This window comes from Pseudopodoces humilis, chromosome 5, assembly GCF_049639895.1.
Source record: "Pseudopodoces humilis isolate 2021_Gansu_Grassland_sample_001 chromosome 5, ASM4963989v1, whole genome shotgun sequence".
In the NCBI taxonomy this organism is placed as follows: domain Eukaryota; kingdom Metazoa; phylum Chordata; class Aves; order Passeriformes; family Paridae; genus Pseudopodoces; species Pseudopodoces humilis.
The window spans coordinates 27,904,149-27,923,272 of NC_142204.1; the positions used below are offsets into that span (position 1 = coordinate 27,904,149).

The 19,124-nt window shown below is 38.4% G+C and overlaps 1 protein-coding gene across 7 annotated transcripts in view; it reads left to right on the top strand.

The window, feature by feature from the left end:
* ANKS1B (ankyrin repeat and sterile alpha motif domain containing 1B) overlaps positions 1–19,124 on the top strand; it is a 412,516-nt gene that overhangs the window by 344,553 nt on the left and 48,839 nt on the right. For all 7 annotated transcript variants that reach the window (XM_088055377.1, XM_088055378.1, XM_088055379.1 and 4 more), the window contains one exon: positions 17,446–17,553. In XM_088055377.1, coding sequence (XP_087911503.1) covers positions 17,446–17,553 — 108 coding nt within the window. The remainder of the gene's footprint in view (positions 1–17,445; positions 17,554–19,124) is intronic.

Here is a 19,124-nt window from a genome sequence, read left to right on the forward strand (position 1 = left end):
ACTAGTTAACCTCGGGGCTTGAAATATTATAGGAAAAAAAAATTCATAATTCAAAACTGTCTATGCAGTCATGGGCCTTATGCATTTGTCTTCCTAACAAAAGCTGAGATTCAAAAGTTTGTGATTTTGGGAAGAAGATAAACTTCGTTGAGACTTGTGATGAAATCACAAGAGTGAAAGACCATATACAGGAACTGCTTACTCTCACAGTAACTGTGCCGTGTCTGAAATTGAAATAAAAAGTAATCCTAGAATGTTTTTCTAGCTCTGAGTATAAGCAGCTATGAGATTGAATATATTTATAGGGTAGGTCTGCTGAATAAGAAAATACTATTTTGACTACAGTCAGCTTTCATTCTACCATTTCGTTTTAACTTTACCCATCCTTTTCAGTTCTGCAATGCAGTGTAATCCCTATTTTATTGGAGTACAGCATGTCCAAGCGAGACACTGGCTTCATTCCAGTCAATGATATTTTGACATTGACATCAAGAAAACCAGGTTCTCATCCTTGTTACCAGTATGTGGTGTTTGAAAGAGAATCTTTCGCTGGCAATAGATCATTGCAGGCAGGTAATTTATAAACTTGCAGAAAATATTTTAAGTGCATTCAAAGTTCTAGTGCATGTATGCTTTGTTATTAAACAGTGTCAAACTGATATTCAGTGTACATTCAGAAATTCTTACAAAGCAAAGATTCCTTTGGGAGCAGGGCACCTCAGACCAAGAACATAAGTGTAAATCTAGACAAAAGATAAAGTGTTAGCTCAGATCTAAACATGAGCAGTTTCTATAGGGATCGTAGATTATGCAGCCCCAGATGTCCAGCACCTTGGTACTTCCAGCGGGCTGAGAAGGCTTCTCACTGGGTTCTCCTGACCTGGAAAAAGTACATGGGTCCACAGGCAAGGACAAAAAAAAAAAAAAACAACAAAGACATTTTGATTCTGCTTGGAGGATTTTGTTGTTAATATTTAAGTTAATGAAATGCCTGACCTATGGAATTATTTTCTTAACCATTTATCAAATTTTAAAATGCAAGAAAAATTCAATGCCACTAACACAGCAAAAATGATTTAAATGTGTGTTCACTGAGTGCATAATAATCTGCAGTGTATAGATAACTTTTCACTTTGCTGCACAGAGATTTAGCTGTGCAACTTTGAGCTAAGTGAAAATAATGATGTACATTTTCCCATTTAATTTTAGATCCTATTTTTCAGTATATGGGTCAGCTTAAGTCAGTCTTCCATTAGTCTTGTTGCACAAAGCAGGTTTAGAACTGCAATCAGGTCTTCCACATTTCTGTTTCTTTAAAATACTGAACTGTAAACGAGATGGTTATATCTAGAAATACAGATGTGTCCAACAACAGTACTTGTCCTCTTGCAATCTGCACAATAAAAGTTATATTTACTCTCTGAAAGAAATTCCTTTTACTGTTGACTCTTCTGCTGATAAATTTCTGGAGATTTTTTAACCTTTCAGTAATTGGAGATTTTAGAGAGAAAAAGTTTTTTCATCTTGTCTTAATCTCAGTTGTAAATTTTTTCAGTTGTAAATTTTGCTATCTCATTTGTCCACGTACTTTCTCTGCTGTTGTGAGGAACATTTTAGTACAGTAGCTTGTGTCTGCATTTTTGTTTGGGGTGGGGGAAGCTGCCTTGATTTCGAACTTAAAATAGGTTGTGTGAGCCTCTGTGAGAACATCTGAATGAGTAATTCCTCAGTTGTGTACCCCAGAAAGATGAGGCTTACCACCCAGTTTTCTCTGACCTGGATGATATTGATGCTATTCCAAATCCAGGCTTTGGTGGTCCCTGTTTCTCAGACTTGTTGTGGCTGGTTCTGCTGCAGTAGTGTGAGGGGTCTCTTGCACATTTTTCTTTCCTGCATTCTAGCCATTGTGTGTGTACGAAGATGGTAACACACATCACAACGTTTTTACTTAAGAGTGGCTGTATTTATTTAAACCCCACATACTTGCACACCAAATGCTTGGAATCAACTCAATGGATCGTGCCAGTGCAAGATTTATTATAATTTCCATTTTATGCCTTAAAACTGTGGCTTTATGAGGAGGGTGGTCTGAGAGACTTGTCAATACAGGTCACGGTATTGTATCAGGAAGGTATCTCTGAGGGATACCAGCCCAGGTCTTGTCCATAGAGCGCTCTGTATTTAGAGTTTCTGTACTCTTCATATATGGAAATTCTTCCTGCCTTTGATTTATTTTTGATGCAGGCTTTGTTAATGCACATTTTCTTACCACACACACGGAATAAAAATGTGGTTGAACTTAAAAGAATAAGTGACTGCCTTTGCACAAAGAGAGATATATATATTCTACATATACATCACCTGGCCTTAAATCTTAACAGGTCATATGAGGTGGTGAGCTCTGAGGGAGATACTGGCCTTTTCCATTCATTCCATTCTGATTTTAAGAGATATATGTTGGGGAAAAAAAGATGGCTAGGATAAGCTTTTGGCTTTTTAGCATCTATTGAAAAATAATTCCATGCAAACCTTATGGTAGACACTCTTCATTGTGCCTGTCAATTGTTTCTCAGCTTTACACATGTTTTAAATGAGATAGCTGGACTACATTGCTTTAGCATTTAAATGAAGCCAAATTAGTATTCTGTCAGCAAGCAGAAGGGGTTTTTATACTAGAAAGGTGTAGGAGGGAGATGGATAATGGGGGATGAAACTTGCTGATACAAACACATGCCATATTTTGTTGAAAATATGAAATTCTGAACCACTGAAGCTTGTAAATTATTAAAGATGGCCATAGATGATTTTAACATACCTGCCTGTTCCTGGGGGCTTATGAAATTTTTTATCAAAATGATACAATGATAACATACAGGAGAAAATTTTTGTATTTTCTAAGTATTTCCTGCATGATGACACAGTAATAAGTTTTGGTTTAGACAGTAAGAAAATATATCCTGGTGAGGAGATTTAATGGGATTTTAAATAGCTGAAACTTAGATGCACAATTTTATACAAATAATAATTCATAGCAGGAGCTCATGTTCACAAAAATCAGTTCTTTCTTCAAACTGTTTAATAGCCAGCCCTTCTGCAATGGTAAGACATTGTGTTCTATATGTTTTATCTCAATAAAGAATTAAGCAATCGTACTATGTGTGGTAGTAAACTCAGTCATCCTAGGGCACAGCTGATGAGGGGAGGTGGTTGCAGTTCTCCTTGCAGCACCACTTGTACACAAGACTGCACAGACCATGAAAGAATAGAAACGTATGTGGGTGTTTGTTCTCTTCATTTTCACGGTATCCTAGAGTTGCAAAATAAGGACAGAGATTGCTGAAGGATGAGGCGGTCTTTTTCTGCAACCCTGAGTGGTTATCCTGTAAATAAAGTATATAATAGATGTTAAACGTACATTAAAAAAGTTCATTACCTGCTTATTTCACTGTTTATGGAGGAGAGCAGATGCCATTAAATCAAATCTGATTTTATTACTAATCCAACTGCTTCCTTTCCATTTTTTCCGTGTACTTTTTGCTTTATTCATTGTCGGCAGCTTTTGCTCATTCTTTTGCTGTCATTTCTCCCTGTCACCTCTGCAGTGGTTGGCTGAATGAGGTGGGAATATGATTGCAAGTGCTGATAAATTGCTGAGCTGGGTGGTGAGTGATGGGTGGCAAAGAAATGAGGAGGACCTAGAAGAAAGCTACAAGGAAAAAGGAATTTTGGGTTTCTTGAGCTGAAAATAAGATGTGAAGAGAGAGAGGGAAAAGATTGACAGAGAGGGAAGGAAGCTGAATTTGCAAAGAAGAAAATAGGAAAGTTACCTGAACAACCAGAAGAGACAGATAAAATAATCAACTGGTTATCACAAGTGACTTCTGATGTCGCCTACTGATATGCTTCAAATAGTTGCTTTTTAATTTTATTTTAAAATGTTAATCCTTCCATTAGCTATTTCTCATCTGATTACTATAATGACCCATTTTCTGGTCTTCCTATTCTTCTCCCATGTTATTCATCCTCTTAAAATTCTGGCACTCATTTTATCTCTCGTAGATTCTGAATTCTCATTTTGCTTCATTATTTCAGGAGCTTGCGTTGGTTGTATCTGCAGTTAAGGAGCAGATGAACAAAACATTTTTATTTTAAATTCTCAACAGATATAATTCCTTGTACATTTAGTACTTAATTGTAAATCGTGGTGTCTCTCACCATCTTTTCATTTATAGTTTTCACAAGGTGTTTTGTCATTTGTTTGCTTTCCCTGAGCATTGATGTGGAGGGATCCCTGGCCTGTACAAGGTCTTATTTCCTGTTGGTCTGTAAGATGAATGTAGATTGTAATGTTCCACAGTCCTAGTTCTCTCTGAAGATGAGGGCATTCATTGATGCCTGAGATGAAGCCAGAGATGAAGCATGCAGCAATGCATTTAGCATGACCCTGTTTGCAGCAGAGGAGCTGCAGGATGGCAGCAAAGCAGCTCCAAGCAGGATGGGCACACTGGCCTGGTGGTAGGAAAATTTGTGCACTGTAGCATTCCACTGTTCTTCAAACTCCTCCATCCCTAAGCCTACCAGCATCCTGGTTTTGAGCTGGGACTTCTGTGTCAGTCCCCAGAAGGCTCTGCCAGCAGGGCAATTGTTTCTGGGAACAATTTTGAAATTTCAGTGAGCTAGTTAGTGCAGTGTGCTCTGCTCCCGGTTTTCCAAACTGAAATACAAATTTTCGTATCCTGAGCAACTCTGAAGAGCCAGTACATTCAGTGTTTTCTTTTCACCCAGAGGGTGTTTGGGCACTGAACAGGCTCCCCAGGGCAGTGGTCACAGCAGCAAACCTGACAGAGCTCAAGGAGTGTTTGCACAATGCTCTCAGGCACAGGTTGTGACTCTTGGGGTGTCCTGTGCAGGGCCAGGAGTTGGACTCAATGACCCTGATGGGTCCCTTCCAACTCAGCTTATTCTGTGGTTCTACGATTTTAAAATGTTTTGCTAATTTTACATATAATTCTATATATTCATGTGTGAAGAATCTAGCTCATTTTTCCCAGTCCATCCGTGCCACACTTTGATGTCAAAAACCTGCCTGCAGCACTCTTGTTCTGGTTCTGTCCTTTGGGCCCGTAGCCAGGGGGGGCACCCGGCTCCCAGGGCTCAGTGGGAACATCAGCGCTTGGTAAATTCCTTGTGGTTGCTGTTCATTCATGAAAGATCACTGGACCAAGTTTAGAGTGAAACACAGAAAAAGTTCCTGCAAATGAAGACATTTCCCACTGCTAAGTAAGCCTGTGGTTTTTAATGCAGAAATATAACATTTCAAAAGCATATTTTTAAATTCAACACAGTCATTTTCTTACAATTCTGTTCAGAAATTTGGTTTACTTATGCAGTTGAGTACCTGTGAAAAATCTGTTTGAGAAGAAAATATGGGCACAAAATACGAATGGAAAATATTTTATGATTCAAAGGTTCTTATTACAGCAGAAACAAGTAAGTTTAAATGTCAGGATTCTTAAAATGAGAAAAGGCTTACACTTTTCTGGATCCAGATCTGGATCACAAATACAGGAAGAATTAAAAAAACTCACATAAATGAGATGTATGCTTGAATACTAGACTTTCTAAAACTATACTTAACAGTGACTAAATTTAGGCTTACTGACTAATTTGAAAAGCCAAAATGTTATTTAATTCTCTAGTACAACTCAGAAATACATTTTAAATAAGTCGTGTGAAGATACCCCAGGTTGCTACATATAGAACATAGCAAATAAGTAGGTTACATTATCATCTAATTGTCCATAATAAGAGGGTTTTTTTTTTCTCTTTGCTTGTTATTCATGTAAATCTACTCTTCTGATCCATTATTAATCACAGTTCATGTAGTGGTTTGGCATAAAATACTCATGACAGGATTTCTTATGTTATAGTGAATTAATGTGATCTGTACTGTAGTGCATGTTTGTGACAAGATCCTATAGAAACGTAATTGGCTTCACAGTCATGCCTCTGACTATTATACCTAATACTATAAATTAAGAGATATAAATGTACATGTAAACAAATCTCTTTTTTTGCCGTAGCAAAATTTGTCATCCCAAACAAATGTGGATTTTTGTGGCATTACTTCTGATCTGAAGGGTGATTATTTAACGTTGTAGAAACATTTGTAAAATAGGATTAAAATAGAGTGTGATCTTCATAATGCATAAATGGGCTGAGTCAGTTATATAAAATTTAATTGAAGAAATGTGAAAGTGATTTATTTTGAAAGTACAGATCACTTGAGAATATAATGAGCTCTGAGTATGTCACTGAACAGCTCTATGGAGGAATAATTTGGGCAGGAGGACTAGAGCTACTTGGTATTTGAACATCAGTCAACAACAAAACACAAAAAAGGACAGTGATATATGAATGTTGTGCATAGTAGCAAGAGGAGTGTGTTTAAAAACTTGTAGATTTCTGTCCCATAGCACAGTTCCCTTCGTATTTCACCTGGGATCATGTGTTTATACATTGTATTCTTTATGTCCACTTGAAACAAACTAGGAAAAGAAAACAAATTTCTATTTGTTTCTATTTTTTTTGCAGGAGAGTTTTACAAAACTGTATGTATGTTAATGATAAATGACTTTCAGAAGTAAAACTGTTCATAATGATGAATTATTTTCAGAAATCAGTGAGGACAGAACAAGAAATATAGATGTGACCATTTAGGTTAGGTATTAGCAAAACCTATAATTCAAGAATCAGAGGGGTTAGTTGTTGGGTTAAGGATATTTATAATCATAGGATCATTTAGGTAGGAAAAGACCTCTAAGATGATTGAGCCCAACTGTTAAGCTAACAACGCAAAGTTTAAGCTAGAACTTCCCAGATATTTGCTGAATTACATGATTTAGAATTATAAAAAGACATGACTAGAGATTGAGGGGATTCTTGACAACATTCACTGTGGTTTGGAAATCATTATAGATGTGATTCAGGGCACCTAACTTCTTTCAGCATGGGACAGCTATCCTGCAGTTAGTGAACCCACAGGTTTGGTAAGGCATTTTGGTTTCATGGAGGTCCAAATATCCCCTCACGTATCACTCTGTAAAATAAGGAAGGACCTGCTGGTGTTACTGCTACAGATGGGAAAAGTGAGGAATGGAATCCTTGGAACTGTCTTTCCTTCTTTTGGCTTTATTATATGGTTTGGATGGGGTTAGGATAAGGAACAAGAAAATCAAAGCCTGAGCCATGGAGATGAGATATATCCTCCCTTGAAGAGAACCTTCCTTTTCCAGGAACTTTTGATAAGGCTGAAGAGAAAAAACAGAAAGAGTAGAGGTGTAGAAGACATGCTGCACTACCCTGTACGAGAAGTCAGTCCTGTACAGCCCTTCCCACTGAGAAAATTCAAAAATAATTTGTAGCAAGAAAGCCTTTCCCATGACAACCCATTCATTGGTGGGTTTTGCCAGAATGCTTCATTAATAATGGATCTGCCCAAGCTGTGGATTCACAAACATATATCTATATTCTTTTTCATTTATAAAATAAGGACAAAAAGTTTGAGATGACCAAAACTTCGCTGTTAATAAAAAGTTTGGTTTATCTTTTTTTTTTTTTAACCATAGTACAAAATCAGCCTCATGTTTGGAGAGCTTTTCAGTACAGCTTGCTTTGTTCTAATTTGGTTATGTATAAAAATGTTTCTTCCTTAAGCCAGACTAATGTGGAATGTTTAATGAAGGAATTTGCATAAGATGTGTAAGATCTGAACTGTCTTGTGGTTTCAGTCTCTCTCAAATCACGCAGACAGTAATATTTTCTGCTGGAATTCATTGTGTTCCTCAGAGCCACATGGGAAGAATTTACTTGAGCTATTGACGAATGAATAGTTTTGCCACTTTATTTGTATCCTTTTGTAACCCCACCTTTTGATGGTATTCCTTCCTGCTCTTACCTCAAAGCATGAAAGAAAAAGATATTTTGAGAAATGCTTTTGCTGTCCCCTTGCTGCCACTGGCAGAGTTAATCCACCTATCCTGCTGTGCTTATAGAGCCTGTTCTTTCCCACCCATGGAGCTTCCTCCTCACAGATTAAGAGTCAAAGTACAGGATGATGCTGGCTTCCTGTGATGTATGATTCCGCTCTGCCATGGTGACCACTGCCACCTTTTTCAAGATAAGGACTCTAATTGATACCATCGTGACAGCATTAAGGATATGAACAAAGCCAGGATATAAGGGAGAACTAATGGCTTTTTTAAAGCCATATCATGTATTTGGAAAGTGTACAAGATTTGGGGTTAAGAATCTGGCAAGCAGCGTGACAATCCAAACTGAATGTAGATTAGTCAAAATTTCTCCTAATTTATTTCAAGTAGGCGGATCAATCAAACTACCTGAAAGAAAACAGTAGAATACTTTAGCTGGAGTTGAGATGAATTGGTAGCTTTTATGTATGCAGTAGCTTCTTCCATTTGGTGTTAAAGGATGAGGCTGATGAAGGTGGATGGGAGCGTGAAACTTGGAGGGAGGGGCTGGCATTTAATTCAGTAATTGTTTAATGAGCAAAGATCACAAACCAAGATAGTAAAAGATGTCTGGAAAAATAATTAGATTTTTTTTTATTAATTATTTTTATGCTAAGGTTGTATGTCACAACATAACTTATACTGAGTTTATAAGTTATTCAAAGTTTATTCTTCTAGGGAGTGTCCTTGCTGAAAGAAAAGTGATGAAATTGATCAGCTGGCTGTTGCTGCAGTGCAGGTAGAGCGATAATCGAGGATCTTCTTTACATCATGTCATATCTGTTGGTGCATATTTCCTGTAAATTAATGAAATTAAGATCTTGATAGTGGTGACATTCCTGGATGGCATAACACTTGATACCCAAAACCAAAATAAAGCTGCCTGTTACCAGCATGTCACAAAATGTGTTCATCCTTCAGTGTGCCAAAGACTGTCAACAACAGTGGTATGGCCGAGGATAAGCAGCCGCTTTGCAGTAGAGTGAGTCCACACTGTTAAGACAAGGGCTGCTGAGTCCTCAAATGCATGGGCTTATAGACCATGGTTTCTGTTAAAACATTTGCTTTATGGCTCTTTACAGACTTTCTTTATCCTAGCTTCTACTCTTCTCTTTTGGGTGGCCCACTGTGAAGGAAGCTGCAGTTTCCCTGTAGTGGGTTCATCTCGTGTTTGGCTCGTGCTGCTGTAAGCGCAAGCAGCTGCTGGAAATGAGATTTCCACCCCTTCTTCTTTCATCTGTCTCTGGCTGTACTTTCCAGCCCATTTTCTTGTGCCAATGTTAGCATTTCTGTGATCAAGAAACGAAGGAGATGAGGAGCTGGCCATACAGAGAGCTGCTCCCTGCCCACCTCCCAGGTCCTTCTTTGGAGTGGATGGGATCCCAGGAGTGAGATCCCTGGGAGTTTGCTCTGCTGTAGCTGCTCCCACTGCAGCCCAGAGCCCCTCCTTCTGGGTCAAACCCTGGTATTTCTTTCTGCAGATCTTTCTTCTAAGGAAGCAGTTCCACAGTTTTCATGGGATTTACAGGACAACACAGCTGTATTTTGGCAGTGAATTGGGATGGGTTGTGGCCTCAGCATCATACTGTCAGTTCATAGTAATAGAGTGCTGACATTACCAGTGATGGCTCTTGTATCAAAGCCTACAAACACTTTGCAGATTTTTATCATGATGATACTTCTGCAACTTTTCCCCTTAAAAAATGAGTAAATATTAACGTGAGCAGTAGAACAATAATGTATTGTCATGTTTGTAACCCTGGGATGTATACTGTTGTGAGGGATAAGTATATTTTGGAGTGCTGAATTGCACTTTAGCATGCTGGATTGTGTCCAGAGATGGGCAGGGGAGCTGGGGAAGGGTCTGGAGCACAGGTCTGATGAGGAGCAGCTGAGGGAGCTGGGAGTGTTCAGCCTGGAGAAAAGGAGGCTCAAGGGGGACTTTATTGCTCTCTACAAACACCTGAAAGGAGACTGCAGCCAGGTGGGGGTCAGCCTCTTCTCCCAAGTTACAAGTGACAGGACAAAAAGAAATCCCCTCAAGCTGCACCAAGGGAGGTTTAGTTTGGATGTTAGGAAAAAATTTCTTCAAAGCCATTGACAAGCATTGGCATGAGCTGCCCAGGGAAGTGGTGGAGTCACCATTCCTGGAGATATTTCAAAGATGTGTAGATATGGCACTTAGGGACACTGTCTAGTGTTGGACCCAGCAGTTTTAGTTCTGTGGCTGGGCCCAGTGACCTTAAGGGCCTTTCCCAACTTAAATGATTTCCATGATTCTGTGGTTCTGATAGCACAGCCAGAATGAAACCATTGCCTGTGTGCATAGATCTGACTTGAACTAGATATTCAAGAGTGGAACTGATGCTTTTAATGTGAATGTTTTACAGTACAGAAAAATAGCTTTACTAAACTGAAATAATTGTGATGCAGAAGTAATTAAGTCTTTATGCATACATCTGGTAACTGGCAAATATACCAAGAAGCTAAGTCTGTTCTGAATAGCATTTGTTAACATTACTTCTGATCCTCAGTCCAGGTTCTTCTCTCCAGTGTTTGGGTTTTCTTTCTGTATGTTGATGACAGTTTTTCTGCACTCACTGTATATCTAAAGAATAGAATATATATCATCAATTTTTAAATTGATTATTTAAAAAAACCAAAAAAACATAGAGGGACTTTCATTAAACTCTAGTAGTAGAAGATATTTAACACCATCTTAGTTTTTTCACTATTTTTTTTTCTGCAATTTTTATCAGACTATATAGCTGCATGATACAGAAGTAAACAATTTCCAGTCCTAATATATTAATATCTTTATAATTAACTGATATTATTCACATATTGCAGAGTTTACCTTTTCATGACAGACTTGGTTATAACTGTGAGCTAGAGTAATCTGCATTTTTACTCCAAGCAGTGAATAGCTGTTTTCTTCTTCTGACATTGTAAAAACTCTCATTACTCTATGTTATTAGAAGGCTTTAAAAAAAAGACATTTATTTAGTAGACAAATGTCCCATTCTTTAAATGAATGTTTGGGTTTTTTCCCTTTTGCTTGGATTTAAGTCTGCAGTGAAGCTGGATCAAAATCAGAAAAAAAAAAGGCCCCATGTTACAGCTATTAAGATTTTCTATAGAGATTCTTTTTTTATCTCTTATTTTTCATTGCATGAGCTGTATTTCATGCTTGTGTACAGATTAATGTGCTTTGCTGATAATTGCCTATTAAAAATGGATAAATAAATTATTAGCTCATTATGAAACATGTTGTAGTACCAGTAACTTTAATTATAATTTATCTGCTGTGTAAGTAATCCTGCAAAATATTGTGGGATAACATATTGGTATTGCAATTGCTGTCTCACAGTGCTATATGATTAACACTGAAGAACTCAAGGAGTAAGAGCTCCTGGTCTCTGTGACCACACATTCTTCAGATCCGATCAGAACCAGGAACTGGACCTATCATTAGCTCAAAACACAGACGAAAATGCGAGTCCTCAGTGGAGAGAACAGTCTGTCTTCTAGCACACAATCTGGGAATGTGTTCCACCTTGCAAATTGTCTAATATTTTTTCTACTTACTTCCTGTGACAATTGAATGTTTTCCTTTATGTTCAGACCTGCTTAGTGTGTGCCATTTTTCACATAAATAATATTTTGAGCCTTGTCTCTTAGAATAGGTAATCATTACTGTAGCAATCTTGGTGTTTGTATGTATAATAAATCCTTAGGATTTCTGATTAATGGGGGTTTGAGTCTAATGTGACAAAAATGCACGTATGTAATGTTTGTCATTACATCTCAGGCTTGTAAAATGATTGAACTTATTGGCTTTTTTCTTAAGAGGCCATGTATTTAACTTTTTAATTAAAAAATTGTTTTTAAAAAACAGTCCAGCATGTAGCCTGAGACACATCCTCAGAAAGCAAAGTGGCCAGGTATCATTTTTGGCCAGGTCCTATTTCACTGCATTTTCCTGGGGTTTTTTTAGGAAAAATATTAAATTGATATCTTTTTTCACTGAAATATTAGTGTTTATTGATTACAAGCACAAATTTACAGTTACTATTTTTATATTAAAAAAATTTAGTGCAGCCAAAACACCAGCACCTGGTATTTTCCATTAGCCAATATGGAAAACACTTTAGCGACAAAAATGGCTTGTCTGACCAAGTTTAGGACAAAGTCTGTCTTGACAGCCTCTACAAAAAATAATGAATTCTCACCTGCCTCAGTCCAACCTGAGTGGCAATGGCAACTTTACTTGGAGAAGACTCTTGGCCTTTGCTTTCTCAGTGCCCTTAAATGGAAATCTGCATCACAATTATTTATTTGAGTGATAGGGGACAAAACAAACATCAGTTTCTTATGAAAACATATAGAAATGGGACTGGCAAGACAGTCATTGCCCTTTGTGAAATGATGTCATCAAGACAACTGGCATCTCTTTCCAGCTGGGTAATTAGTTCCAGAGGATTGTGACGCATATTTCATATCCTTATGATATGAAATCACTATGATATGAAATGGTAAGTATCTTACAGGTGTTTTCCTAGGCATAATAAGCACTAGCTTCCCCTGCAGTTGTGGACACCAGAGAAGCTGCAGCAAGCCTCTGACCAGCAGGATGCTTTGGTGCTTCTCTGTTGCCATGTGTTGAGCAGGAGCATAAAGTATGCCTGTGTGAAGAATGCAATAGAAGTCTAATATGGCTTGACTGGATTTGGCTTTGCCTGGTATTTGTAAAGCCACTGGGCATTCATAGAATCACAGAGTGGTTTGGGTTGGAGGGGACCTTGAAGAGCACCCAGTTCCAAGCCCCTTGCCATGGGGGCCACCTGACACTAGCTCAGGTGGCTCAGAGCCCTGTCCAGCCTGGCCTGGAGCACTTCTAGGGATGGGACATCCATAACTTCTCTGGGAAACCTGTTCCAGTGCCTCACTATCATTGTAAATGATTTCTTTTTAATATCTAATCTAAACCTACCCTCTTTAAGTATCATAGCTGACTTGGGCCTATTTAATTTTCAAACTATACCAATTATTACACCAAGTAATCTTGGTTGGTATGCAGAATATAGAGTTTTTTGATCTTTTTTTATTTGTCTCTATGCTTGTTTTAGCTGTTAACACTGACAGCAGTTCAATGGATAGGATCTGTAAAATTGATACTGAAAATTTATACCATAAATATATTTAATTCTTTTTCAGATTTTCAATTAAACCAATCCCATTGGTCAGGTGAGCTGTATGGTTAATCTGGGATCACTTCCTGGGTATTCTGGGCCCTGCCATGTTTCAGGATTAGCTCTGTGGGGCCATGTTGTGGAAGGAGAGGGGCAATAATCAAATTTATCCCTTCATCTGTAATTCCAGATATCTTGGAGTTTATTCCAATATGACCAGCAGTAATATGGTTAATAATATTGATTTTAGCAAGTATTTTGGGCTGTATTCTTGCAGAAATAAGAAGATCCCACTTTTTGGCTTGCATTTACAATTTTTTCTTGAATTTGTCTGATCCTGCTACTGGAGAATCACGAGCACTGTTTGGATCACTCTTTAATTTTATACTTTGTACCTGGTTTAGTTCTGTACTTTGGTTCCTAGTGTCCAATTGCTGCTACACATTTAGTCTGGACCTCTTGTGCTATTATGATCCTAATTTTAGCCCATAAAAATTTTTTTTCACATTATTCCAAAAGAAGGAGAATTAATGTCTTGAATTTCAGTAACGTTTCTAATATTCTGGGAAAAAAAAAAAAAAAAAAGTAGAATCATACAGTATTGAATATTATTATTCAATTAGAGAAAAGATCAGGCAGGAGAACGTAGCAGAAATAATGCTCATTTTAGGTGGAATAACTTGTTAATTCCAGCATTTGCACATACACAGTCATCAGGGAGTTATTGGGCTACGTGTGTTTTTTGAAACATCTGTCAACTAAGCCAGAGATCTAAATGTAAAGTGTTGCATTGGTTATATTTGTGGATTTCTTTCATTTCCTAGTGGAATTTAATTTTGTATGCTAATCATTGCAGAGTACAGGAGTAAAAATAAGATTAAATTTTTGTGCATGTGTCAATGCTTTGGATGAACGACTTGCCCCATTCTCTTTTAATTGAATCAACAAACAACAACATCAAATACATGAAATGTAGTAGTATCATTTTTGTCTCAGGTATCCTGCCATCAGTGTGGAAAGAAGCATGTCATGTACATTTTTTTTTTTTTTTTTTTTTCCCCTTTTGTCCCAGTAATGAAATAACATGCTGTGGAGGGCCTTGAGCTACTCTGAACAGTTTGAGGACACGTTGTTGCTGATTCCTGCAGCCACACTGCAAAACCCATTTCATTGTTGTATAGTAAGTGGGCTACAGTCCATTTGACAAAATGCCTCGCTGCATGATACTTAGGTGCACTCTATTGACTGTCCTTATTCAGTGTTAGTTCAGTGTTGTGGTGTTCACTGTCACCTGATTTATAGAAATTACATACCAGGAAAGCTGACTTGTGGGCTGTTTAAATGCAAGACTTTCAACATTAACACATTTCTATGGTACTGCTTTAGGCAGTTGTACCATTCCACACTGTTGACCTATATTTGTGATATTTGACATTTTTTATAAATACTGTCAAGGATAATTCATCACAGGACGAGTTTCCAGAGTCTCAGGATGTTTGTTAAGCCCTCATAACTCAAATATAGAAGTGTTTCAGAAAACAGTATTTTACATTTGTAAGTTGAGAAGCAGGTTTTCCAAGTAAGGAAATGGCTAGGGAGTAATTTCCAGAAGAATACAGCTGTCTTCAGTTAAAGGAATATGTGCTCCAGATGATTCTGGGATGCAGCTGCCTGGTGCCTGGGAACCATATGTTTCTGTAGGTTGCATCGTTAACTTCCTCCCATTCACATTTGGGGCAACCACCATTATAATAGAAAAACAAAATGTTGAGTAAGCTTAGCAGTGCCTATGGTATTTAAAGATCTGTATTACTTTCAAATTAAGAACAGTTTTTGAAATAATTTAGTCATTGAGACCCGTCTGCTGATCTTTTATGTGTGCAGTCCCTCAAGAATCATGTCCTTTTCTCTCCCTGTGAAGAGAGAATAGCTTTGTGTGGTTTGATATAGCTAATAAGGCAGTCAGAGTGCTGAGAACCTTGAAACAACCCAAAGAACTTTAGCTTGGCTTAAAAATCTCAGGATAAATGATCTTGTTGATGGGGAAGCATTATGAAAGAAGCAAGTTCACTGAAGTGCATTACTTGAGTAATGCTTAAAGCAGCTGTAGTTCATTCACGTGTTTCATATAGTTAAATACAGAGATAAACTGTGCACCCTTCTGTTTAACACTCAGTGTAAACTGAATACATAACTAAGTCTCCTGCATGCCTCAGGCGTTTCTCTGTGTGCTGCATTATCTCAGCTTCACTCGTGCTTCTCTAGATTTAGACTGAAAGGATAGCACATAGCAGGGTGCTTTGTGGGACTGCAGCTTGCGTTCCCTGCTGAGCTGCAGGGTCTGCAACACCCCTGTAAGCTGCCTCTCAGAGGAAGGCCTCCATCTGCTTGATGTCATAGCCCATCACTTTGGAGATGCAGGCAGAAAAGAGGTTATTGATGTTCAACAGTATCAGCACAGAGACGTCTAACAGAGGAAATGTGGATAGATTCACATGCATGTGGATAGGCAGGATAATGGATGGATAGGCATGGATACCAGAATAATGACAGCATGTTTCTGTACCATATTTTGAGATGCTGGATCCAAGAGATGTAGCAGGGGAGTTGCTGGGGTTTGGGTAGTGATGTTCTCATGAATTGTAGCTCTCAGTGCTACCGCTTAAGCTGAGGTAATTGTTCACTAAAGATGTAGCATTTCCAGGTTTTTTTGGGGACTATTACTTTTTCTAGGTTGAGCAAGAACTTCCTCTCAACTGAAGGGTGTTGACACACGGTGGTCCTAAATATAGTGGGAAGTACTGTTTTCTGAGAGGGATTGGAAGCAGCTCCGGAGTATGAAACCACATGTACAGTCTGGAGGAGTTATGTAAGGACACTGCTGTTTGCAGAGCAGAGGCTTTGCTGCTACAATCAGTGCTGCTATACACTCTTTCCACTACAGCCATTGTAGCCATTAAAGAATAGCTTTGAAATATGTTATTTTTCCCACTAATACTTTAAATTTCCAACTCACTGCTTCTGCTCCCTCACTTTTCCTGAGAGCAGTGGTGGTTTTGTACAAGTTAGGGACACGCAAAAATAAAAAATGAGGAGTAGTTGCTGTAAATTTGGGACAACTTTTTTTGGCAGTGTTCTTGGAGTTTGGACAAGCACGAGGTATGTGAATGTATCCACTGATGGACGCGTTTCTGTGCAACAGAGATTTTGTGTCTGATAAAAAGCGTAATAAAACTCCAGCGTAAAATTTGTCCACCCAGTTTTTCTTACATAAGGATGATTCTACATGATAGCACAAACTGTATGACATATTTGGAGATTACCTGTGTGTGTGAACCTACACGTACAGGTAACCAAGGGCAATCCTCAAACCACAGCCAAAATGCAAAGGGTAGATTTATTTCATTACGTTGCTAACCACACCATGTGACAGAGGGACAGGGACATGGCTCCATTCTAGCTGGCAGGAGGGGAGGGCTCCTGCCTCTCTATAATACAAGGCTTCCCCCATGTCTGTGAGAGCCGGTTATCTCTCCACAGGACTTCCACTTCTCAAAACAGGCAGAGGATGAACAACATTAGACATAATAAATGGAGTTTTCCCACACCAACAATTTTAGGATTCCCAGCTGCAAGGTCACTTTGAGAGAGACTATTCCCTCCTCCCCTGCCAAATTTTGCAGTTTTAACCCTTTCCTAGCAGCACTGGGAAAGACATGGTGAATAGATTTAAAAGTGGTAACATTTAGTCTTTCACAATCCCTTTTTTCCCTTTTTGCCTCCTCTAAGCATTCACTGGCTGTTTCTCACTCTTTTCCTCATCTATCCCATGAATCACTTTAATCCTCATCACTCATTGTTTGTATGCACCTTTGCATTTCCTTCTCCAGTCTTCTCATCCCCTTCCCTTTTTTTCTTCCTGCTCTTCTGCCTTTCCATTTCATTTTTGTCTCCTCTTTACTCATGTTTGAGCCTGTTTTTTTTCAGTTTTCCACACCTATATAAGCTCTAGTTTCTTCCTTCATTTTACAGTGTTTTTCCTCTTATCTCACCTCTCATTTTCTCTGCTGATTGTTTGCCTTGCACAGCTCCGTGTCTGCTCAGCCTGTCTAGAGGACTGACTTGTTACAAGGTTTAAACAGAAAATGTCTTCATTCTGAATGGATCTTCATGCAATGATTGCCATGTGCTCTTTTAATGATGTATTTTTGATATTATTTCAGGTCTTAAAAATTAGCTTGATTGGCCACCGGAAGCGTGTTCTGGCATCTCTGGGAGACAGACTTCACGAAGATCCTCCTCAGAAACCACCTCGGTCAATAACCCTCAGGGTGAGTCCCCATGAAAATTTGTTTGCATTTCTTGACAAGTCAGCAAGGGTTTCATAACATTCACATGAGAACAATGGGTACTTTGAGTGGGGTTCAACTTACCTTACTTGAGAGTTGTAGATTATGGACATCTTAGGCTGATGGGCCAGCAGAAATACGTTGGCATTTTTACAGGGTGATCCATGTGACCTGTTTCAGATGTCTGCCTTAGGATGAGATAAGGAGAATCTTAGAAGTACCAGCTTATCTTTGCTAAAGAAACTAGCTCAGGACCAGGGATTTAAAAGATGCACATCTTCATTTGCCCACAGGAATCCCAGCCCAGCTGATCAATATTGCAGGAGAGTTACCAATTTCCTTTCATGTTTTCGAATGTTTGCACTTACTTTTCAGACATATGCTTTAGGCTTTCTTTAAGGGGAACCTCTTGAAATTGTTGAGATAAAAATGCCATTAAGGTGTCTCTGTATATCAAAAGTTTCATCATGTTTTTAATTTCCATTTGTATTCCCTCGTTCAGAAACCCTGTTGCAATGTCCCTGGGTTTTTCCACACTTGACCACATTTAATCTCCTCTCATTACACCACCTTCACTCGGTTTCTCCAATCCAATGCCTTTGCTTACTTGTTGTCTGCTACACTTATCAAGTTGTCGTTTGATGGCCACTTCCTACTGCATTCTCTCCAACAGAGTTCATAGCAGCATTTTTATTTTGATATTTTAGGTCACACCTTTTGCATTTGATTGGATCTCATTATTTCCATGGGGCTGCATTTCTGACGGGAATCTCGTTTGGGATTAAATTTCAAAATGTCAGAGAGTATCTGTGCTCCCAAGCTAAATTTCCTGGTGTAAAGAGAAATACAGAAAGACAGAATGAGGGCTTATTTTTAATTGTACTTAAAATTTCTGTGACCAGCCTGTTTTCACCCTGCCTGTTCTCAGATGCCCTATACAGACATTTTAGATCTGACCCCTTAATTCAACCTATTCCCAATGCCATATTTAAAAAGGTCTGACAAATCTGAAATGTGCTCTAAGGCACATTGCAGAAATGTGTGGATATTTTTCTTGTATTTTATTTTTTATGTATTTTGTGAATGATTCCTGATGCATGTCAGGTGTTAAAACATTCCAAGGAGAGAAATAGATAAAAAGGCAGACTTTTTTGCTAAATGCCTTCAGTACTCTGGACTGGATAATTAATTCCTCCTCAGTAATTGGGAAAGTGTCCACAGTCCACATTCTTGGTCAGGACTGTATATTCTCAGTTAATAGGGAAGGGAAGGGAAAGCTGGATGTCCTCCATCTGTAGTCAAAATGATAAAAAGTAGTCTGCTGCTGCACAGCTAGAGCTACTGATGCGGGCCAGTGCTAAATGTCATTTATCACCTCTTGGAATTGGAGTCTTCACAGAGAATCCTAAAGAGGAGGGCATGCATTTGGAATAAAGTTTTTCTTTCCCATCGACTGCAACTATGCCATTTCACATGAAACAAAGACATAGTGTTTAGTTTGTAGTCTGCAATAATTTGTAACTTGAAAATTGGCTTAAATAAGCTGGCTGCTG